The 25,680-nt window shown below is 33.6% G+C and overlaps 1 protein-coding gene across 2 annotated transcripts in view; it reads left to right on the top strand.

Annotated features, from left to right (window-relative positions):
* The window catches only part of MFS3 (major facilitator superfamily transporter 3), a 123,756-nt gene extending 102,394 nt beyond the window's left edge, over positions 1–21,362 (top strand). The window contains exons 5-10 of one of the 2 annotated variants that reach the window (XM_081729401.1): positions 2,755–2,978; positions 8,118–8,267; positions 11,769–11,901; positions 15,105–15,260; positions 18,210–18,295; positions 20,613–21,362. In XM_081729401.1, the coding sequence (XP_081585527.1) occupies positions 2,755–2,978; positions 8,118–8,267; positions 11,769–11,901; positions 15,105–15,260; positions 18,210–18,295; positions 20,613–20,783 (920 nt within the window). In that variant the 3' untranslated portion in view covers positions 20,784–21,362. The remainder of the gene's footprint in view (positions 1–2,754; positions 2,979–8,117; positions 8,268–11,768; positions 11,902–15,104; positions 15,261–18,209; positions 18,296–20,612) is intronic. The other variant, XM_081729402.1, reaches the window with a different exon arrangement.
* The last annotated feature ends 4,318 nt before the right edge of the window (positions 21,363–25,680 follow it).

The following is a 25,680-nucleotide window of genomic DNA, read 5'->3' as shown; positions in this document are numbered from 1 at the left end:
TAAACCTACATGCAGTCTTGGGAAGTAACGTAACACAAGTAACGCATTACTTTTTAAGTAACGTTTCCTAGTAACGCGTTACCTTTTTTCCAAAGTAACTGTAACGGTAACGCGTTATAAATTTTTAAGTAACGCATCTAGTTTGCGGATTTTTTTCGCGTTACATTTCGGATGAGTAACTACAATATATGTATATATTTTCGGAAACAAATGTTTCTTTCCTGTAAATGAATTTCTCAGAATAGAACAATGGAGCATGAACTACGTATGTCAGTGACCGATAGCCAAGTCACCGACACACAAAGAAACAGATAAGGTCATAGTGCCACTTGTTGTTTTTGGAAGATGAGGATAGCCTCAGGGAAATCACGTATACTGATTGCAAGAATCTGGAAGATTTTGTCGTAGATTTTGACAGTGAGTGAATACATTCAGTGAGTGAACTACGAGTGCCATGCTACCGGTAGTCAATTTTACTTTGATTGGTGTTGTTTTTATAAAGATGGAGAACGAAAATATTTTATCGTTCGAACATTTGAAAGAATATTTTTTCTTAAAAGCTGAAGATGATGGTGGACAGAATTTAAAAGTAAAGTGGTGCCCCGGTGGGAAATATTTATCAACAACTAGGGTGCCATAATTAACTGTATACAGTAAGGGGCTAATATGAATTAACTGTGTTCTGATGAGCAGGCCTACTTTATTGATGTAATGTTGATGGTATGTAATATTAAGAGTTCTTTTAGATCAGTTTACGTATCCTAAAGCCCCGTTGATTATAGAGTTCGGAACAACTAGCTTTGAAAAGCATGTATGGATTTTAGAGTTACTGGCAAGTTTTGATTCACCCCCAATTCATGTGTTCTCATTGCATTAGTTATGGTGTAATATTTCTCTATATTCTGTATTTTTAATTTTACATAACAACATTGTTATTATTATATAATTAGTTTAGCAGAACAATACTAAGTAACCATTTTTTCTAACGCATAGGGATGGGTAGGAGTCAAGCTAAAACTCGACTCGAATTCAAATTGAGTTTCGAGTCAACTCAAAGGTAATATTCTCGAGTCGAGTTCCGAGTCGATTCACTGTTTCTGGCGTCGAGTTTCGAGTCGAGTCGAGTTTGATAAATGGCTCGCTCGTTTTAACTCGTTTTGAAATCATGGCCTAATTACACTGGAAAGCGAAAGCCATGAGAAATGTAAGCTAAGCACTAATATGGAATACTTTTAGTGTTGCTTACGAGAAGGAACACTGCTCGCATCTCGTTTCGTCTCGATAGCGAGACCACTAGAGATTTTCTTTATAACCAGCTCAGCTCGGCTCGACTCAACTGAACTGATGGCTCAAGCTGGCTCGCTTGACGTGAACCATCGACTCAAGCTGGCTTGGTTGGGATAAGCCATCTGCTCGGTTCGGCTCAACTGAGCCGAGGGCTTTAGCCGACTCGGTTGGGTGAGCTGTTGGCTCGGCTCACTTCTCGGTTCGGGTCGATGTGAATGAGCTGTGAGCCGAACTGCTTGAGTCGTTGACAATTTTAAACCCGGGCCGAGCAGTTTTGAAGATATTTGGCCAGTGCCCTATAACTTTTAGCAATGTTTGGCTCGAGCCCGAATACTCAACCTAGATCCTCAACCCAAATTCAGAAGCTCGTGAACAATGTCCTTGACTCCTAGACCTCACGACTACCGAGGTTGGCAATCAACTACTTTTTTAGTATTCAAACACAAACCGCCTATCTTTCATGTTTATACACAGATACACAGTGTTGTTATAATTAATAATAATAATAATAATAATAATAATAATAATAATAATAATAATAATAATAATAATAATAATAATAATAATAATAATAATAATAATAATAATAATAATAATAATAATAATAATAAGAAGAAGAAGAAGAAGAAGAAGAAGAAGTTGAAGTAGTAGTGGCATCATTGGTAATAATTATATTGTTTATGTAAGATACTCGAAAAGAGTACTCGAAACTACACATCGGATTTGGCTCGACTCGACTTGAAACTCGACCCGAATTCGAGTTGAGTTGGAGGAAATTTTTCAAGCCGAGTTCTCAAGTCGAACTCAAAGATGTCTGTTTGAATCGAGTTTCAAAGAAAACTCGTTCGTGCCAATCCCTGTGAGTAACACAGTATGGTATTTTAGTCAATGTTACATTATATGAAAATGTTCATATAGCCGTCAAGTAAAAAAATGTCCTTACATTTACATAAAGCGATTCAGAACGTGGAATAATAATAATAATAATAATAATAATAATAATAATAATAATAATAATAATAATAATAATAATAATAATAATAATAATAATAATAATGATAATAATAATAATAATAACGGTACTAATAGTAGTACGGAAAATTGAAGTAATAAGATTTTTTCACATATTCAAAGTTTTCGGACCTAAAAGTAACGCGTTATTAATGCGTTACATTTTAAGATAAAGTAAAGTAACTTGTAACGCGTTACATTTTTACAAGTAACTTACCCAACACTGCCTACATTTTCGCGATGATTCCAGGCAAACGTGTGGGGGCAGGCATATCAGTGATACATCATTGATAGTACCCTATCTGTTATCTTTGCGTTTACTATCTACTACACCTAGCGTCATCTACTACACCTTCCTCACAAATCTAACAAAAATAAAATAAACTACTAAAACACGATTTTATAAACTAAATGGCTTGCTGTTATAGAATTGAATTCTTGTTTTTGTTTGAATAGGCACGGCGCTTGGTACTGTAATTTCAATGCCCATGGCTGGAGCTCTTGCTGGGACCCTGGGTTGGGAGTCAGTCTTTTATGTGATGGGTGGTCTCTCAATGATTTGGTGTGTTCTGTGGATTTTTTTGGTGTTCGAACATCCAGACCAGCATCCTTTCATCTCAGCGGACGAGAAAACTTACATTGAATCGTCTTTAGGACAAACAGACGGGGAAGAGCATAAGGTAAGATTTTTTTTTTTTTTTTAGATTCTGTACTAAATTTGAAATTATGAACATTTAAATTAAAACTAGATTAAGACCAGACATGTTATCTAAAACTTCCGAGAATATTCCACCCAAACTAGAAGCAGTAAATATTTCAACTGACAGTCTTCTAAGTGGCGTAGTTGTGAGTCCATACATTTTTTTTAGTTTTTGTTAGTTTTGTCACACTGTAATCTGCAAAGTTCGCACACTGTGTCTGCAAATTTCGAAATGGCTCGAGCAAAGGATCAGCACTAAGTTTGGTTTCAAGCAGAACGAACTGCAGCTAAAACCTGCTGAATGCTGAAAGATGCTTTAAGTGAGTAAACTTCAAGCTAACCAAGAATATATGAACATCTTAAGCGTTCCAGATATAGCTGGGAGTCTGTGGAGGAAGGTAAAGATTCAGAATAACTGTCATCATGCTTAACTCCGGGCGTGAAGTGATCCTTGAGGACAGAAGATAGATTATCCATGGTGTTTGTAACATAGTTGGACTGTCATACGGATATGTGAATACATTCTACCGGGTGATCTGAAAATGAGACAAATTGCAGCGAAGTTTGGCCCTCGTTCTGATGGACTTTCATCCAAAAACATGACCAATGTTCCCAACCAACCATACTCGCCTGACTTAGCCTCTTACTGTTTCTACCTTTTCCCTAAAATCACTTCCAGTTGAAATTGTGGTATTTTAACTACAACGAAAAAGTTCCAAGCAGAATCACAACAGCTCTTGAACACACAGACTATCACAGGGCGCAAACTTTCAAAGTCAGACGCACTCGCCAATCCAAAAATGATGGTCGCCTATATCTCCTACGTACAAATTATGAGACTTTCCCCTCTTCCCCAGCACGGCCTTTGGTTTGACATAGAAAGGAATTCCATCAGGGCATAAAATTTCAAAGCCAGACAGTTAGATTCAGGATAATCCATTGTGAATTACACAATTCATATACATGTTAAAAAAATATCTTATGTTTTAAGTACCAGATGCCGATTGCAGTTTTCGGATCAAAGTAAGAGAAGGGACATTGGTGGAAATGGTCAGCAAATCGTCCAATGTGTCAGTCTTCAGTGAATTCCTGAAGGCAGTCTTAACTCTATTGAGACTGCTGAAGCAGCACTCACAGGTAAAACTGCACAAAATGTGACAATTGGAAGCAAATTTGGGAATCTCGTAATAAAGATTTCACTGCAAATCTTTTTCAGTGTCTGATTCATCATTAAATAAGAAAACAAAAGTTTTGAAGACTTCACATTCCGTGTTTTCTCTCTCCCAGTGACAATTACTTTCCTGGGAAACAGAAACTGAGCAGCCCTGTGAATTTAGGCAGAAACCATTCCTACTAAATACTGGTCGCCAGCTCTAAAATTTTAGTCGCCAATGGCGACCTGGCGACCGGAAATTTTGCGCCCTGGACTATCAGCAATGCTTCCAACAATAGGAAAATCGATGGAGTCATTCCACACAAGCGTAATGTGACTACTTTGAAAGCGACGGTGAAAATTAAGGTTTAAGATAAATTTTCTCGGAAATTTTGGGTAACACTTCGTATATTACAACGTCTGCTAGGATATATCCCGCGATAAATGGCTATAAAATAAGTCATGGCATTTGTTCACGATGAAGCCTCTTTGCAGTGGCCATTTTATATTATTATCGTATAATAATATAACAAGTCTTTAAAATCTCAAAACTCTTCGATATATCAAAGTAGCTATTTCACTAATATACTTTTATTACTAGCATTTCAAATGTTTAAATTTTACTTTCAATATTGAATTTCCTCTTCATATAAATGTATTGAAAGTCAGAAATTTATTTGTAAGGGAGAAAACCAGGAAAATTTCCTCCCTTCTTTAGATTTTTCTTTTCCTACGTCTACGTTTAATCCTACTACCTTCCCAGAATGGAAAAAAAATATTTATCATACTTTAGCGAAACCTTTTCAGTTTTCACTTAATACCAATGTTTTACAATAACTCCAATTTAGATTTTGTGCGTTAAACTTATGTTAGTATTTCTTTTCTTTAATAGTTCATCGTTTTAGCAGGTTACCAGATATAGAAAGAAGTATAGTATAAGTAAATCACCCCTGCGTAGCAGCTCCTTCATAATAAAATATTCGTTTCTGGTTGATGTGAAGAACATCTCATGAAAGGAATTATGTTCGTGGCATGAATGGAAAATCAGAATACTTAGTTTAAAAAAAAATGAACAGAAAACGGAAAACATATGAAGTTCATACATTTTCTTTTAAAGTCTTCATCGCTGGTCTAGTGGCTAGCGCACGCATCTTTGATGGACGTAATTCCTGGTTCGATTCTCGGTGGGAGAAGCTGAATAATTTGAACGCCTAACGGTGATTCGGATTCTACCTTAAAATGTAGGTCCACGTCTTACATAACTTTGGTGCTGAAAAAAGCGATGAACTTCAATAAAGAAATGAACATAGTTTTAAATGTAATACACGTATATTATACATATCTACATTATTTATATTTCGATTCGATATAAACTTTATAAAGAAAATATGAAAATTAAGAGGAGTGTGCGTTTCTTCACTCATTTATTTTTGTTTTCCACTAGTAAGTGATACTACCATGACATTATACTATTCTGGTGGTATACGAGCTTAAAGGTTCACTTTAAAATTTGTATAGCGTAAATTAAATAAAAATCTTACGTAAATGATAAAATATGAAATCAAAAGGGTGAAGAATTGTGGAAGTTTTAGTTACGATTGGAAATTGCTTATCGACCGTTAGAAATACATTATAACACATCAAAAATACTCACCTACGTAATGTTCTTTGTGCATTTTCTCATCCAATATTTTGAAAGTTACACTCCGAGATTCATCCTCAGAGGCACACAATTGTTATTTGGTCTCAGCAGTGGTCATTTAAGAATACAGTATTATGAAAATTTTATACAGCAAGTGAACATAAGTACAGATAAAATTTTCGTAAAATTTTTAAATTACAATTGTTGAGAGAGAGAAAAGATCTTGTTGTAAAACAGGACTTAGGCCATGGTGTGCCTCTGAAAATGAATGTCCAAGTGCAACATTCGAAATATTGGAACGGAAGTTGTACGAAGAACATTAATAGCTGAATGTTTTTGATTTAGAGGTAACAACCTGATAATGGAAGAACACATTCTGAACGGATACGGTTTATTATTATTATTATTATTATTATTATTATTATTATTATTATTATTATTATTATTATTATTATTATTATTATTATTATTATTAACAACTATATAGAACGCTTACCTCTGGTGCGTGGGGGCCCTGATTCGGTCCCCGACTAAATAAGTTCGTGGTGGACAGTATCGTGTCTGTAAGTTTTCTCGGAGTACTCCCGTTTCCTCCCACTTTCTCATTCCACCAATTCTTCCATCATTGTTCACTTTCCTTAATCATCGTCTCCCTTAGCCTAAAATTGCATAATCGTTGCATTATTAACTATGTTGACATCTTTACTTATCTGAAGGGATTAAAAGCTATACAGACGTAGATATAATCTATATATATAAAAGAGAACGCACAAATCCTTTGTTACCTCATCACGCTAATACGGCTGAACCAATTTCTTTTATTTTTGGGGGGTTATTAGGATTTGGACCCTAGATGGTTTTTATCATATCACTTTAATTTTTAATTACCAGTGTCTTGAGATAATTGACCATTCAAGTGTCCATAACGTACAAATCCTTTGTTAGTTCATCATAGGTAAAAATAAACGTATTTATATGCAACCCGCATGACCGTGTCACTCGGCGGGTTAACATAAATGACAGGCGATATAATGTTAACATTTACTGCAATCTACTATGGTTTTTATCATATCACTTGAAAGCGAAAACTTCCGGGGTGACCGCAGCGAAGCGGGGCGGGTTAACATAAATGACAGGCGATATAATGTTAACATTTACTGCAATCTTCTATGGTTTTTATCATATCACTTGAAAGCGAAAAAGTAAAAATTATCTAAGTAACAAAGTTTATTGCGTTCCGGGGTGACCGCAGCGAAGCGGGGTGAACGCTGCTAGTTGTTAATGAATGCTTTTTGATAGTTCGAGTGTACATTAGAAATGCATTTCGTTTTATAATGTTTTCCTCCTGCTCCATACTGACGATAGCTTTCCAAAATCTTTCCTCCCTACTTGTGCGAGTTTTTATATCTTTATAGAATATCTCCTCTCTAGGAAACTTGCAAATAAAATACTGCTGAAAGTCATGATGAACTATATATATATATTTTTATGAGAGTAAATGTCTTTCACCGACAGAGAGTCAGAATAGTTAATGTAAACTATATTTCTTTTTAGGTAAGATATAAATAACTGAAGAGATTTAACAATACTGAATTGAAGAGCCTCACTGAAGTTAACAGTAGTAAACTTAAGAGCCTTATTGAATCGAAATGTAAAGGATGTGACGGTTAACACTCTCGTTCAAACTAACATATCTTCTTCTGCTTTGTTCACTGCACTTCACGTCATCATTTACATCATATGTTCTCTCATTACGTTAGTATGTCTTATTACCAAGAAGGTATGAATAAATAAGTAAGTCTTGGGCCCATCTCAAATTTCTTGCTTACTATTAATTTGATGCCACTGGCCCAAGAGAAGATCTTTCTGCAGTCCGCCCATCTTAGGATGGAAATGAAACTGCACTTTAGAAAGAAAAAAAAATGATGGATATTTTCTCAAAAAAGCACCACATTAAAGAAGGCTGCTACCTGTCACGCTCTTCAAATCATCTTTAATTTGTTGTTCTTTCTTCACTTACGACTATTATTTGGAGATTCCACATGAAATATCACTGTCTTGATAGTGACTTTTTACATGTTGGTAGTAATTAAGGTGATTCTTTTTGTTTCCATCTGATATACCCATACATTATATGAAAATGTTAAATTAATTTGTACAAAACATTTCTATCTGCATAATATTTATATATAATTACACTTGGAATTAAAGTAAATGAATATAATAGATGATAACATATATATCATTCCCAAGATAATGTGAATGAAAGTTTTCGAATCTAAAACTACGAAAATTACTTTTCTTTCTTTTATTTTATTTTACAGTCTTTACCAGTTCCATGGATGTCTGTATTGAAGTCGCTGCCTTTCCATGCAATATTGATCTCCCATTTCTGCAGTAATTTTGGCTGGTACATGCTGCTGATGGAGCTTCCAACCTTCATGAAACAAGTTCTCCACTACCCTATTGAAAAGGTAACAATGATTGTTTGTATTAACTTCATAGCTTACAAGTTGAAATCGAGTTCGAATAGACGTGCAGCGTCTATTTATGACGTACCGTATACTTAGTCTATTTGTTCTAAATTATGTGGCTAGATTTATTAATGCGAACTATAATTCACATATAAGAAGTACATGATAGATATAATTTCTTCAGTAATGAATTAAGGTTTCGGAGCAAAGACTAATGTTGAGATGATGCTTACATCTCGTTGTTGTTCCATAGATAACTTAATACTAGCAAATCGGCAAGGTTAAAATCTAACTGAATTCTGCGTGAAAAAGTATTGGAGATTTGAGAAACTTAGTCACATTGACGTATGTTGGCTAATTCAGACTTTATTGGTTTCCTCGTTCTCATTGAGAAGAATGTATCATCCCAGTGAGTACCCGACACATTTTTACAGAGTTTCCGAAATATTCATACTCCAAAGAATATGCACAAGCGAAGAGTACGATATCAGGACTCGAGTTGCACAATAAGAGTTATATATCCTTAAAGAGCTTCAAATAGTTAGTTAATTACCAAGTTATTAGCTGCATCCGCCAATTGGGAAAAAGTGATGGGACTTCAAAAGTAAATTGGGGTCTATAGCCAACACGAGAAAAGAAGCGTTTATTCCTGGTCTGAATGTGTTTGGGAAGGTAGATGGCGATTCAAATGTCATGTTCAGTCCATACAGTTGATGTGGAGAGTAGAAAGGATCGAATGATCCAAACAAAACCAGTTTGTGCAGTATGTACACTTCTTATAATGACCATCCACTCGGAGTGATAACACAATTCAATGGTAAGGGAGTCAAAGCAGTACTGAGTGGGTGTATGGAGTACTTTTGTTTCGATATCCAGGTATCCTGCTTTGTAGAAAGCAAATCGAATTATATTGCGGAACAGGGGAGCACAAAACATACAGCGTAAGCGATTGGAGAATCAAGAACTTGTCACGGCACCAGACGTTCGTGTCCTGGGATTGTGTCAGTGACGAATTTGACAAAGTTCTCGTAAGGACTGAAAAAGTACACATCCAGGAGCTGTGTCCTGTGCATTCAGCTGGGATCAATTTCTTCGTGAATATGACATTCACAGGAACAAATTTGTCGGAAAGCTCGTTGTCTTTGTTCGTTGTTGTAAGATGTGCACATTGTACAAACTCCTTTTGTTTGGATCATTCGATCTTTTCTAGTCTCCACATCAACTGTGTGGCTTGAATATGTCATTTGAATCGCTATCTTACTTTCCCAAATACACGAGAGAGCGGACAAATGCTTTCTTTCTTTCTTTTTTTTCTTGTGTTTGCCAAAACCAATTTACCTTTGAAGTCCCATCACTTTTTCCCTATTGGCGGACTGCAGCTAATAATTTGGTAAATAACTATTTGATGCTATTTAAGGATATATAACTCTTATTGCGTAACTCGAGCCCTGATATCGTACCCTTTGTTTGTCAGATCTGCTTAATAATATTAGTCAAATTACGCTGTGATATATATTGCGCGTATATTGGATATTGATATACCTTAGGGGGTCCGTGAAGGTAAGCAAAAAGGTAACAAATGGAATCGTAGTTAATAAACAGGTTGGGCTAGGTAGTACCATTTAAATCACTTTCTTTGAAGTTCCTCCCCCCAATTTTACATGCCAGAGACACCAATGATGAAACCTGAAAAGTGGAGTTCAACACCCTGACATTATGAAGTTAACATCAGAAACTTAAATGACCCACTCTGCATTACGGATCCTGCGTTTTTGTTAGTTACGCTACTGTAAAGTATACACAATTCTACTGAATTAACGTATATTTGTTTCCAAAACATTCTATATGCTGAAAGAAGTGTGTGTGCTTTGCAATTATGACGTCATAAGAAGTCTGTCAGATTTTTAATCAATAAAAAAAAATATTAACTCATGGTTATTAATTCATTTAGTAGAATTTTGTACGTTACATAGCTTACTGGAGAATGATAAAAAAGATATCTTGGTTGAACGGGAAATGAGTGAGAATGTTTTTAGGAATAGTAAGAGAAGAAAAAAAAAAGAAGAATTTTGAATGTAGTTAAAAAGAGGAAGAGAAACTGGGTGGGACATTGGCTAAAAAGAAACTGTATCATGAGGGAAGCGACAGAAGATAGAATGGCAGGAAAAAGAGGAAGGGTGAATGAGGTACAGTTGATGAACAGTGTTGAAACAGAAAATAGCTACATAAAGACGCAGAGCTTAGGTGAAAACGTGGTTTATGGAAGTTTCTCAGTTTCTGGCCAAAGACTAGCAATACTGGCAAAATACCTAGTATAATGATGATATAACTTCCTTCTTAAAGTTATTCACTGTTCAAAAAAGTAGTGGAAGTGTACCCAAGATCCTTAAGTATAGAACGAAGTCACTTTAAGAAGTTTCGTTTTATTTATATGCATGACTAGCTATGTGAGCTTCTTTGGTGAACAAACACCCTGTGCGTGGGTTTTCCCGTTTCCTCGTACTTTCTTCATTCCACCATTTCTCATCATCACTGTTTCCTTTAGCCACAGTGTAATAATCGTGGTACGTTAAAGTAGATATTTCATTTCACTTCAAAACATATTAGTGGCGTTCTTCTTCCAAAACTAAAGAAATGTAGTATTGAACATCGGCAATTCCGTACACCATAGGTGCCGACTACATGGGTAAGGCCTTGGCTCTTAGGTTCAAGCATCCGTTTGAAATTTTTAATGTGTACTTATAAAATTAATATTGAAATAACATTTTCATGACATTGACAAAAACTTAGCGCATGTGACCGCAAGTTTGATTTCATAGGTGGATGCTTATACGTTGAATAATTGTTTATCAATATAACTTATAGCTCCCTTAGGTATACGGCATATCTAGGATTCAACGATATAACATTATACAACAATAAATAATCTATATTCACAACTGAGAGTGATTTCGTACTTATTTCAAACTAGCAGCGTTCACCCCGCTTCGCTGCGGTCACCCCGGAACGCAATAAACTTTGTTACTTAGATAATTTTTACTTTTTCGCTTTCAAGTGATATGATAAAAACCATAGAAGATTGCATTAAATGTTAACATTATATCGCCTGTCATTTATGTTAACCCGCCGAGTGACACGGTCATGCGGGTTGCATATAAATACTTTTATTTTTATACCTATGATGATCTAACAAAGGATTTGTACGTTATGGACACTTGAATGGTCAATTATCTCAAGACACTGGTAATTAAAAATTAAAGTGATATGATAAAAACCATCTAGGGTCCAAATCCTAATAACCCCCCAAAAATAAAAGAAATTGGTTCAGCCGTATTAGCGTGATGAGGGAACAAAGGATTTTGTACGTTCTCTTTTATATATAAGATTAATTTTGTGATATATTTTTATTTGTGCTCGTAATTTGTTGTTCGTTCAGTACCATATTATTGTTAAGTAACATGCTTGCATTCTAATTATTTTTGTTGTGTTATTTCTTTTCAGAACGCTCTTTTATCCGCTCTTCCCTTCTTTTGTACTTGGATATTTAGCATAATACTTAGTAATCGACTGGACTGGGCTCGGTCCAAAAAGTATATTACTACAACAACAGCGAGAAAAATTTCCACAACTCTTGGTGAGTACAAGAATTACACGTATCCATGAATATTGCATATACACAATACAACAAAAATCTTTCAGATAATGAAATATAGATTAGCTAGAACGTGACATGCAGATCATTCATTGGAATGGGATTCTATAATGTTTGTTAGGTTGCGTATTGTATTTTATTTTGTGCATTACATACGAATGTTAAGGAATAGAAAGTAATATAGTACCAAAAAACATTAAGTGTATACAAGAAGTTGACTTATACGTGTTTCTTTCAAACATAATTAGCTTCATTCTATGCATTTATTTATTTATTTATTTATTATTCTTGAACCATAATTTTGTGCCTAAATTAAACTATATTGATTACTGTAAACAAACTTCTTTATGTTCAACATCGAAATTTCAGCTTGTAGTTTCGATTACGTGCTGTGTAGCCTTCTATGAACTTCGAGCCTTTCCCGCTAGTCTAGTAGTTCCAGGTTCGATTTTCGTTGTGTGAGCACACAGAAATTTCATTTTACAGTCATTCATTTTCATTAATCATCCCTTTCCTTTGTCTTCAAGGACATAACAGTGGGACGTTAAATTTTAAAGAAATATCATTTATTTTTTTTTTCTCTCTATGGACTTTGAAAGCCCATGTCATATTATTAGTTTTTATGATTTGAGAAGAGTAAACAAATAAATTAAAATTAAAATTAATGAAGGAAACGCGAAGTTGAAGGGAAAAAGGTTTGTTGCAACTGGGTAGAACATTTCAGTCTTCTTTATTACACTATTTATCAGACTAGGTATTTGTTTATTAGACTAGTACCTAAAATTTCGGAAATTACACCTGTAAAAAATTTAAATTTTACAAGCTAAGGAAAGAAAGTTTACTTTTGGGTTTTTAATTAATTTTTTTGTTTTTTTTAATCATTTTTTTATATCCGCTTCCTCCTGACTTTCCCGTTACATACGGACTTATAAAATGGCAGTCTTGATTGCCTTTTTTCGTAATTCTCTCTGTATATTTATTTATGTTATTTCGGGTTTCTCTCCTCTTTTTATTTTGAGCCTCAAGGCAGTAATAAGGCGAGACTTACTAAGCTTTTGGCATGATACGTAAAAAACATATGTATATCATGCATTTTTGTTTCTTTTGTTTTATTTTTTTTTATTTATTCTTTATTATTATTATTATTATTATTATTATTATTATTATTATTATTATTATTATTATTATTATTATTATTGTTATTATTATTATTATTATTATTATTATTATTATTATTATTATTATTATTATTATTATTATTATTATTATTATTATTATTATTATTATTATTATTTTACAAGAATCAATCCATAAAAGACACAGTTAACACTTGAGAAGAAACAAAGCTCAAAACAAAAATGCAAGTTATTAATATAAAATAATATTAAAAAATCAGGTAATTCCTTTGATTGTTTCTTTAGTTTCTCACCTTGGTTTTCTTATTTCCCTCCTGTGTGTGTTTTTCGAATTCTGTATTTTGATTTTTGATTTTATCTGTCCTCACCAGCAAAAAAAATAAAAAATAATAAAAAAAATAAAATAAAATAAAAAGGGAAAATAAAATCGCATACTTTTGGTTTCTTAGGAAATCGGTCTTCCAGATCTCCTAACGATATTTCATCTTTCGGCTCTGAAAGAAAAAACACATCAGAGACATGGTGTTTTGTTGGTTCCCTTTATTTATTTTTTTTAAATATATCCTTGATTTATTCTTCTCTTTTTAGAAAACAAGAATTAATACATTAGGAAGAAAGGAACAAGGTTTTCTTTCTTAGGTTGTAGCGATAAAATTTAAATTTTTTTACCAGTGTGACTTCCCTCAGGAGCCGACACTGAACCTATTGTTATTTAAGTGTTCTGTAGAAGGCTTCAGCACAAATAGCCGAAAATATGAACTGAAATTGCAATGTTTGACACTACAAGGTCCTTTTATTCATTATGAATAAATGTGTTCTTTACGTTGAATACTACTAATTACTTGTGCTATTGCCTTACACCATATTACAGACTTGAAAATACATTATTGTTTTAAGACTTGTGTAACTTTGACTATTATTGACATATACTGTAAACTCAAATTCCGGATGTATTGTTTATCAAATTCTTGCTAAGATTGTATTATATGGTTTCTATTTTTCTTATTTTTGCTATGACTCTGATTTGTATAATATTGGTCTGACATTTATCTAGAAGTGATTTCTCCATGTAATGTGCATTTCTATCGTTATAGGCCCCTTTAATGCTATTTTCTCTCCTCTATGTAGACGCTAGTCATATATATGTACTAAAATAGCATCGTATGGCGCAGTAACTTCCTGTAAGTTAGATAAGATATAAAAAAATGTAGGGCTTAATGTATTTGGCCATATATAAATTTTATAAAAAAATGTAACAATTGCGAGAAGAGATATTTCCACATTTTAAAAATAAGTAGTAATATCACTGAGTACACTACGTAAAGGAGTTTGCTTAAAAGTGATTTAGTTTCAATATAGCGTTGTATTCCACGGACAATTTAGTATTTTGCATCGTGACCATTATTGTAACCCGCTAATCTCAACAGCACTTCGGGTGGTCTATTAAGCAAAAGTGATATCCCTAATTACTTCCATAGGAATATATGGAGAACCGATTTTTGATTGTCCATCACTTGGGATCAACTGGATGGATCACCTCCATCAACCACCTCCATTCCTAATTTCTGACCTCTACATTCTGAACAAAATTGATGGAGATCATTGGAATTTTTTGTGGCGCCCGGACGAGCACACGAGTTTTGGTTAAAAAGTAAAAAAGTTTTTGGTGGACCAAGCTTTAGAAAAATAGAAAATAGTCATTCAGCAATTCGAAATCAAATTTTTCCTTTTATTTCAAGGAAAATTAATGTTCGAAAAGTTTTAAAACTGTAATAAAACGGACATATTGCTTGAGCTTTCTACTTAGAAAGAACAAAAGTTTCTGATTTCCCTTTTCTTTTTATTTATTATTATTATTATTATTATTATTATTTTTTTAAGAGAAAAGGTAAGGCTGTACAATAAGCAACAACTATGATTAATGGATTGAAGATATTAATATATTTGTTTATTCCTCAATTTTATACAAATATATTTCCCCCCATTGGTTTCTATAACTTTTTAAAAATTGTTTTAACAAATTCTATTCTTCTTCTTCGTTGTTTCTAGCGTCCGGAGTGCCAGCGCTTTGTCTAGTAGGAGTGAGCTTCGTAGGATGTGATAGAGCAGCCGCTGTATCTCTTATGACAATAGGCTCCATGTTTATTGGTGGAATGTTCTCAGGATTTCTATCCAATCATATAGATATTGCTCCAAATTTTGCAGGTAAAGCAATACTATAATAACAGAAAAAAGAAAAGAAAGAAAGAAAAAACAAAAGAAAAGAAACTCGGCCTTTTATATGCTCAGTAGTATTATATTTAATTATTTTAAAACTTTGAAAATATCAGATAAAAGAAACTCGGCCTTTTATATGCTCAGTAGTATTATATTTAATTATTTTAAAACTTTGAAAATATCAGATAAAAGAGCAGTAATTATTCTAAAATATTCACTCGCATTTGTGTTTTATTTTGGTGACTGTTTGTCGTAATTCAGCACTATGCTGATAATTTTCAAAGAATGAACACGGGCAAAAGGGACAAACAGAAATAAAACATAAGTAACGCAGCGTGTTCAAAACGTTACATAATCTTCTGCGAAATCTCATGAATTGCTTTTGTTTCAATTTATGTGCTGAATAACCGAGCAGCCATGCACTGCAACAGCGTGTATTCATTGTGACAGACTAAATCCGAACCAACAGTTATGTTTCAAACCAGAGGGCCTATACAGAAAAGAATATAACAGATGCTCCAAACAGAGAAATACGGAAGACATGCTTCAAACAGAAAAATATGGAAGAGATGATCCAAACAGATATACGGATCATGTTCCAAGCAGAAATATGGAACAGATGCCCCAAGTAGAGAAATACGGAACAGATGCCCGAAGTAGAAAAATACAGAACAGATGCCCCAAATAGAGAAATACATAACAGATGTTACTAACAGAGAAATACGGAATAGATGCTCGAAACAGAGAAAAATGGAACAGATACTCCAAACAAATCCTTAATCAAGCGGCTGTACAACAAGTTCCAGAAGACAAGTAGTCGAGAAGTGGTCGACCAAGGCTGTTGACAGAAGAATAGTTGACCGATGTGCAAATTGTATCGGTTATGAATCCAAAATAAAATCAGTGTGATGACTTTCGAGGTAGTCCGGGTTCTCCATTGGCAGTGCACTCACGCCTTTGCGCAAGTGTTTGAAATTGTGTCGGTATAAAGTCCAGCATCTGCTGCCTGAAAACATGAATGCTCGAAAGGACTGTTGTTGTTGGTTCATGGAATCTGTAAAGTCAGACTTCCTGTGGTGGTGTGGTGGGGTATCTTAAGGACTCCGTGTACGTTACTCATCCGCACAGTGTTCCGGAACTGAAAGACAATATTCATTGATGTGTTGGTAATATTTCACAGATAACATTGAAAAGGTTTTTTAGCAACATGTTTCGTCGTTTCCACTTATGTGAAGAACAAAATGGCAGTCAATTCCAGCACTTAATGTAGAAAATCTACAAAATAATAATAAGAAATGTTTAAAAGATAACGTAATTTTTAAAACACTGTGCATTAATGATAGGAGACATGTTTCGTCCTTCAGGTAGTAGGAAAAGTATGGTAAATCAAAACCGTTCTCAGCTCCTAGACTTGTAGGAAAAATTAAAATTTTAGAGTTGGAAAACAATAGTAACTCTGTAGTAGAGGTGTCCAAACTCATGAACCCGACCAATTAGCTTCATGCCCGACTATAATTGAACACGAACTCGGGTGAGCAGATGCCCTTTATGTCTGTATGGAGAACGCTAATGCGTTGTTGCCAATTGTTTCTTAAAAAATCAGTGTTCAAATTAGCCTTCTGTGCTATCAATCAAGATAATTTCTGTATGCAATTTCTTATTCTTTATTGTCATTGTTTAGTCTTTTGTCACTTGGCTGTAAATGATTGTCCAAAACAATCTAAGGGCAGTGGAATACAATTTTTCTGAAGAAGTTGTGAAATGTGTGCAAGCAAATTGTACAGTATAAAAAGAAATTCAGCTTTGCGCCAGTTGAAATCTTTATTCTCCTCAGTTATGGAAAATGAGCTATAACTATTCTACCAAGCCTTGTTTTCATATTGTCAAACTAAGCACAATAACACACTGAACAAGGATAGGTGATTAAAAACACAAACACGTAACAGTTTCACACTAACTGTGTCTTCATCAGACTTCCACCCTTTCCCTATAGAAGTCTGAAGGAAAGGAAGTGCAAGTCTGATGAAGACACAGTATGTTGAAACTGTTACGTGTTTGTGTTTTTATACATTTTTTAATCACATAGCCTTGCTCAGTGTATTGTTGTGTTTGATTTCACATATTTAATTAATTTATACGAATTAGAATAAAGTTCTTTAAGAATTATATATTAAAAGTTATATTTGTTTTAATATCTTAAGCAAACTGACACACAATCATAGCAATACGTCTTGCGAATAAAAAAAAAAAAAAAAAATAAACACTGCTGAACAAGACTGCACTTATTTAATATAAAAACACATTTACACGTGACGTTTCGATCTTCCAGCCAAGATCCTCATCAGACGTACACTCCTCGTCTAGCCTAACTTGAAGTGTACGTCTGATGAGGATCTTGGCTGGAAGATCGAAACGTCACGTGTAAATGTGTTTTTATATTAAATGAGTGCAGTCTTGTTCAGCAGTGTGTTTATTTTTCTGATCTTAAGCAAGGAGAGGTTTTTTACCCAAGCAATTAATTTCTAATGAAACACTCTTCGACCTTGTAAAATAATTGTGACAAATTACCTACAATTCGCTTAAGAAAACAATATACTTTTAAAGTGTAAGTTTCACTCTATAGCTGACAAAGGTTGGTATTGTGTCTGATGAAGCCACGTCTTTAATATCGAAACTGTTAAATTTAAAAAAAAATATTGTTCTTAAAGTTAAGTGTATGTTTCTTGTCACAATTAGAAGCAGTAAATTAAAAAGTAACGAAGACGAAACACTTTGTTCTTTTATTAACTTTGTAACTTGAGAATGTATTCAGAAAGATAGATACAAACTGGAATAATTCATTTATACTTATTTGTATATGATTTGTTTAAAGGGTAATCATATTCAAGATCTGGACTTGTGTATTTGAGAATAATGTCCGATATTTCTTTTTTCTAGGAACACTGATGGGAATTACAAACACTATAGCTACTATTCCAGGATTCGTCGTCCCCGAATTCGTTGGATACTTAACAGCGAACGATGTAAGTAGTTTCCTTAAACTTTAAGAGATAAAATTACTATTTGTTTTCCCAACTGAAAAAAATAACTTATTTGTGGCTTTACGTCATATTTGCTTTTGACACTCTTATCAACGCTTCTCTAGTTTCTTGAATTATGTTTCTTTATCCAAATACTAGCGAAAGTATCCGTTATTGTCACAGGAAAATTAGGTTTAATAAAAGTAATATTAGAAACTTGAATATTGTAAAAGTTGCTTTTCCTTCTGTAGAAGTGGAATTTTGAAAAACTCTGAAACATCTATTTCTTTCTTTCTTTCTTTCTTTTTTTTTTTTTTTTAATGTGAATTTCATACATCTTACTATATCCTAACATTAGGCATTTTCAGAACATTATCCCTTTTAGGGGCAATATTTTTGAACACGCTAAGATAATGTGCTATTGCTTTTAATTAGTAATTTATGTACTAAATTTCAAACCTATAATGTAAGCGAATCCTCACATTATGCATTTTCTGAATAAAGAGTTAGAAATTTTATTATTATTTAATTTTTTCCCTCTCCCGTTCCCTTTAAAAGTGGAATTTTCAAAATCGCTCCTAACTTTAGAGAATCGTAAGATACTCTACTCTTGAAGAAAGAAAAATAGTAATCTTTTACCCCCTCCCTCCCATTTAGAACAAATACTGTATTTTTAAAAAAAAAATCTTATTCCTTGATTTTGTGACAAAATGAACTTTTTGTACAAATTTCACGTTTTTACCTATAGTATAATAATTTAGCCTGAGCGTTGGTGAGTGAGTCGCTATATGGGAGGGCATTCAGAGCACAAGGGAATCAAGTTCAAATACGAAAGTTGTGAGGAAAAACAGACATAAAGTTTGTATGGTACGCTTAATTCATGGAAAAGTTATCACTGTTTTTCACATTATAATTGCGGTATTCTTAATTGTGTAGAAGGGTCACTGGTTTTCACATTATAAGGATGGTATGCTTAATTGCATGGAAAAGTTCACAGTTTTTCACATTATAAGAACAATACGCTTAATTGCATGGAAAAGTTCACTGTTTTTCACATTATAAGAACAATACGCTTAATTGCATGGAAAATTTAACACTGTTTTTCACATTATAAGAGGTATTTACAATATCTAGACATGAATCTTTTTAAGCTCTGGAAGGAGCTTTAGATAGAGATCTCAAAGATGAATCATGTCCAAAATTATCAAATGTGAGCTTGATTTCCTTGTGCTCTGAACCCGCCATTTAATACTTACGTAAAGTATGCGAAAACCAGTACTCGTAGATTTTAGTAAATGAATTATTTTTAAAATAGAAAGAAAACAAGCGTATTCAGTGAACAGCGAAAGACGGTGTATTGTCCAGAAACAGCGCTAATTTTCATACTGTAAGACATAAAACTTGTCTTAATACAAAATCAAAATGCATGCAGAGAAAAATTCAAATATATGATAAATTATGTGTACAGATCAAAATTATTACATCAGATTATCATATCTTATTATTACATCAAAATTACTTCCTTTCCCGGTTACATATGGCATATACATATGGCCCGTATTTAGATAAGTGTTATTCTGTGCTCGAGCACAGGACGGCAAAATTTTGGAACTCTTTTTAAGGTTCATAATAAAGTAATATTTAAAACTAGCAACCCGCAGTACCGCGCAAGCACGAGAAAATATGTTAATGTGTTTAATTCACTCTAGTAGTAGTAGTTACTAATTAGCCACCTTATCTGATTATTTTTAACAAATTATCCTCTCCCACCCCCAACCCAAGGGGCGAGAACGAACTTACACATCATGAAAACTGATAACGTTAAACTCAGCGACCTCGAAATCTATAAATTCAACACTAATATCTGTTCTTTTCGATTACTTTTAAAATCTCTCCCCCTCCCTGGGGAGTGGAGTATGACTTTGAAGTTTGAATTGGATTAAAACTGTCACTATTCATCTCAGCGATCCCAAAAACTATGAATTCAATTCTAATATTGGTTGTTTTGGGGAGGGGGGCAGCAAATTTTGTGAGGAGGGCGGCAAATTATTTAGAGCACATGGGCGCACAATACACAAATACGGGTCTGATATATATATATATATATATATATATTACACACTTTGAGAATTTGTTTTAAGACTTTGTATATGCAAACAGCATTACTGATTAAGTACATGTGGAAAAGCAAATAAGTAATGAAACATGTAGAAGTTTTAATTATATAGAAGTATGTTTAATCATTATATTATTTATTTATTTATTTACTTATTTATTTTTTCATATTTATGAACTTGATTGTGTTTTCTTTTTTTTTCAGCAATCTGTTGGTCAATGGCGAATCGTATTCTTCACAACAGTTGTTCTATACATTGTTGAAATGGTTGTGTACTTGGTGTTTGGGTCTGGTGAAGAACAAAGCTGGAACAAGACGACTAAAAACTCAAAAGACAACAAAGCACCTCTCAATGGAGTTGAAACTCATATGTGAAAGACAAAACACTTCTCTGTACATAAATTGATTGATGTTTTCAGTGTGGGAAACAGATGACTTTCACTGGTATAGGACTGTAAAACAAAATGTCACGTGTTGTACATACATTTTTAAGAAATGCCGACTAGTGTTATGTTTATTGTCATGCATTTAATATTTCTGAGGTACTTCATGAGTTTTGGAACTAAATTATAGGTATTTATGTAGAAAAGATTTATTTTTTAGTGACCAGTTTTATTTATTATTTTAACTTAGTATTACTATAACAAACAACTTTTTTTTTTTTTTTTAAGAAAAAAGAAACAATAAATTATCTTTGTAAAGCTGTAGTATTATTGTCAAATATCGTCTATCATTATCCTGAACTTGCGATTGTTCTCTCTAAAGTAGTGTTTCTCAAACTGTGGACCGGAGACTACAAATAATTCTCGACCTATATATATTAGTGGTTCTCTTAGATTGAACAGTGGTCCGAAAAAGACAAATAAATAAATAAATAAAAAATAAAAATAAAAATGAATAAAAAAATTAAATGAATTGGATATCACATCATAGTGAGAATTTTTACATAGGTATATATTGTAGAAATAATAATAGAGTGTACAAATTCTAATAGTTTCTATAGATGTATTATTGTATCGAAGGAATATAGAATAAGAAATCCATAGAACATTATGATTAATAAACGTGATCTCCAATTGAAAGTTTGAGAAATCCTGACTTATGATGATACAACCTTCAAGTTTATTTCCTGGTCAAACGACACTTCAGTGACAGCAGGAGAAAATACAACTAGTATGGTTTAAGAGCTTCGATCTTACATAGAACACGAATACTTCTCGTTATATATCGTGTATCTGTTTTTTGTAAATAAACAAGTGACACGTTGTCACTGTCTTGTGAGCGTGATAATATTTAGAAAAATGTAAGCAAAAGGCAAATACTTACCGCAGAAAACAAACCACTTCTCTAGGGAGTACTTTCGGAGAATATTATCTCCATCTTCAGCCTAGTCACAATTCGAAAAGGATTTAAAACATGGGGAGAAATGTGGATGGGAAAACTGGTTAAAAATGATTTAAAACATGCGAAGCGTAAATCTTCTTGTCGGACATAAACAGATATTAATGGTAACTCACTTGTCACTGTTCACTGTTTTTTTAATTACCTTCCAGACGACTGAAATGAGTAGTAAAAAGACTGCTCCAAATCATATTTATGCCTTCTTTATTTAAATTGAGTGTAGGTTTCTCTTTATGAATGTAATAGGCTTCGGTTTTTTTTTTTTTTTTTAATTTTATTTTAAACCAAACACGAATTAGAAATATTACGGTTATTGTCTTTGAAATGTGATGCCAATCCGGATAGCTGTTGTAAGCTACGAGATTTCAATATGCGAACGTGCTCAACTATTCTGGTACAAATATTCCTTTTTGTTTGACCTCTATATATATATATATATATATATATATATATATATATATATTGTCCTTGACATTTAACCCGATAAACACAGCTAATTTGGTGGGAATCAGTAAAAAATGCCTTAAAATTTGTAATACATTTCTCTATGGATTTAGAAGGAACTTCTGAAATCTGAATGTTACGATTGTGCAGTATCTTCTTAATTTTTGTCGGAACACGCGGGATCAGAGGGATACCAAATTCACTTGTCAGCCTCGAATTTGTTGTTGGTTGATGGTGGGTGCCGACGATCTCCTGTTTTACCTACTTGTACCACTTCAGTAATAAAGATTTTTGGAAGTCGATTTCTTGTCCGATTTTTATTAAAAATTGAATTTCTTGATTGAAGCCACCAGGCAGATCTGAAAACAGAAGGACTCTCCTAAAGAAGTTTTTCCAAATATTCAATTTCTGAAGCCAGAATGTGATATTTCAAAATTGATATACTTGGTGCCAACAGAAGAAGCGCAGACGTGACATGTTAGTTCAGTGTAAATGACATTAAGTTGTACGGATAGTAATTTTGTGAGCATGTTAAAGCTGTAATTTATTATTTTCTTCTATACTTTTCGATTGTTAATATAATAAATTACAACTTTAATAGGCGGATGAAGCTCCAATCTGTTTACAGATGAATTAACGTATCTGCCATTTACGTTGATCTATTGTGCTATTATTGAAAAAGTAAGAAAGAAAAAACTACTGCATAGACATACAGAGGGATACAGAGGGTTACTGAAATGTATCATAAACTTTAAGAGCTGATTCCTTACATTAATCACTCATACTCATTCATTTTATGGTCTATGGAACCCGGAGTTTCAATGCCGCGTTCACAAAATCTCTCTACTGACTTCTATCCTTAGGCAACTGTATCCAGTTTCTACTTTGTATTCCTATTTCTGCGAGATCCATCTTAATATTATCTAGGTCTTCTTAATGGTCGTTTTCCGGTTGGTCTTTCAGTCAAGACTTTGAAAGCGTTTCTACTTTCTTCCACCCTAGCTACATGCCCTGCCCATCTAAGCCTCCTAGACTTGATGGCCCTAACAATCTTCGGCAAACCGTATAAATTATGCAGTTCCTCGTTATGAAGTTTCCGCCATTCCCCATTCCTGTTCCTCTTGGGTCCGAATATTCGTCTCAGGATCTTATTCTCGAATACTTTCAGTCTATGTTCTTCCCTCAGAGTAAGTGCCCATGTTTCGCAACCATACAGAACAACAGGCATGATTATCATTTTATATATTTTAAGTTTCAAATTCCTCAGCAGAATTCGTGACGACAAGAGATTTTGAACTGAATAATAACACGAATTTCCCGCTTTTAGTCGACATTTAATTTCTTTTTGAATATTATTTTCGTCTGTTAATATTGATCCTAGATATTTGAAAGTATCCACTTTATCAAAAGTATTATTTAATATTTTAACGCATCCGTATTAAGGTCCCGATGCACTTCTATGTAGTTAGTTTTCTCTGTATTTACTTCTAAACCCATGTCCCTGCAAGCGTTCAATAAGACCTCTGCATTTCTTTCTATATTTCTCTTATCAATTCCTATTAAATTTACACCATCAGCATACGCCATAACCTAGTGAAACCCGTTCAACTTTAGACCCTCGTTGGTATCTTTGATTTTCCTTATAGCGTATTCCAGGACAAAGTTGAATAATAATGGCGACAACGCATCTCCTTGTTTCAGGACATTCTCGATGTGAAAGCTCGTGGACAAAAAGTTTTCTACCCGGACTTTACTTTGGGATTCATTTAAACATATCTTAATCTAATTAGCTTTTTCGGTATTCCAAATTCTGTAAGAATGTTGTACAATGTTTTTCTCCTAACAGAGTCGTAAGCCTTTCTAAAATCAATAAATAGTTGATGCACCGGAGTATTGTATTTCCACGTCTTTTTTGAGTATTTGGCGAATGGAAAATATCTGGTCGATAGTTGATCGATTTCGTCTAAATACGCACTGATAATCTCCAATAATTTCATCTGCGTATGGGGTCAATTTTGCTAATAGAATGTTTGAGAGGAAGTTGTATAGGATGTTGACAAAAGAGAAATGTCTCGATAATTATTACAGTCAGTTTTGTCACTTTTCTTGTGAATTGGAACAATGATTGATTCTTTCCACCCTTGTAGCAATTCTTCCTTGTTCCCGATAAGGAGAATGAGTTTGTGTATTTTGTTCCACAATTTTTCGCCTCCAGATAAAATTAACTCAGCCGGAATTTCGTCTACACCCGGAGATTTGTGTTAATTTTAATTTCTTTATAGCGATTTCTACTTCTATTCGGTTAGGTTCTGGAATAAACGGTTCTGCGGTGTGTATCTCCTTTTCTCCACGCATATTAGTTTTTGGCTACGTGTTAAGCAAATCGTCAAAAAAATCCTTCCATCTATATAAGATGCTATCTGTATCTGTGAGAACTGTTCGGTCAGCTTTCTTTAATATATAAGCACGAGGTTGATATAATATATAAGACTTTCTTTCTTAAATATATAAGCATTTCTTAAATTCGTTGATCCCCTTATACATGTCCCGAATGTTTTTATTTTTACTATTATCTTCAAGTTCCTTAATTTTAGCTTTCAAAAAATCGCGTTTCTTTGTTCTAAAAGTTTTGAAAGTTTCCCGCCTGATGTCTACGAAATTTTGTGTAGTTATTTGATTCGGATTTTGTAACCAACGTAATTTTGCTTATTTTCTCTTCTCTGCTAGTTTAATGCATTCCTGGTCGAACCATGGTTTCTTTCTACGTATTTCCGCGTGTCCCAATTTTTCTTTTGCTGAAAGTTTACTGCTGTGTTTAATTTTAATCCAAGTATCCTCAACCCCTTGGTGGTAGAGCAGCCTTGGCTGAACCTCGCCCTAGAGTTATTATTATTATTATTATTATTATTATTATTATTATTATTATTATTATTATTATTATTATTATTATTATTATTATTATTATATTATTATTATTATTATTATTATTATTAACACTAGTGCACTCCGATTTCTAAAGGCGAGGATCTATTTGAAACTTCAATCTTGTATTCCGCTCTTACCTGGCTCTCTTCTAATTTCTTTAAATTAAATCTCCCCGTTTTCAGACATTGAATATTTCCTTTATTCAACGATAATCTCTCTCTTACTATCGCTGCTACCAGGTAATGATCAGTGTCACAATCAGCCCCTCTAAAGGATCGACAGATTGTCTTCTTCTGTCTACTAAAATGTGATCAATTTAATTGTGTTTTTCCGTCTGGTGAAGCCCAAGTGTATTTATGAACGTCGTGATGTGGGAATTTTGTACTTTCCACGATAAGGTTTTTGGATGTTGAAAAGTCCACGAGTCTAACACCGTTGTCATTACTTTCCTTATGCAGACTTTTGTTCCCTATAATCGGTTTGGAAATATCCTCTCGTCCTA

The sequence above is a fragment of the Thermobia domestica genome, chromosome 10, assembly GCF_964235325.1.
Source record: "Thermobia domestica chromosome 10, izTheDome1.hap1.1, whole genome shotgun sequence".
Taxonomy (NCBI): domain Eukaryota; kingdom Metazoa; phylum Arthropoda; class Insecta; order Zygentoma; family Lepismatidae; genus Thermobia; species Thermobia domestica.
The sequence above is the reverse complement of the archived record's forward strand: the minus strand, read 5'-3'. Positions and strand labels throughout refer to the sequence as shown.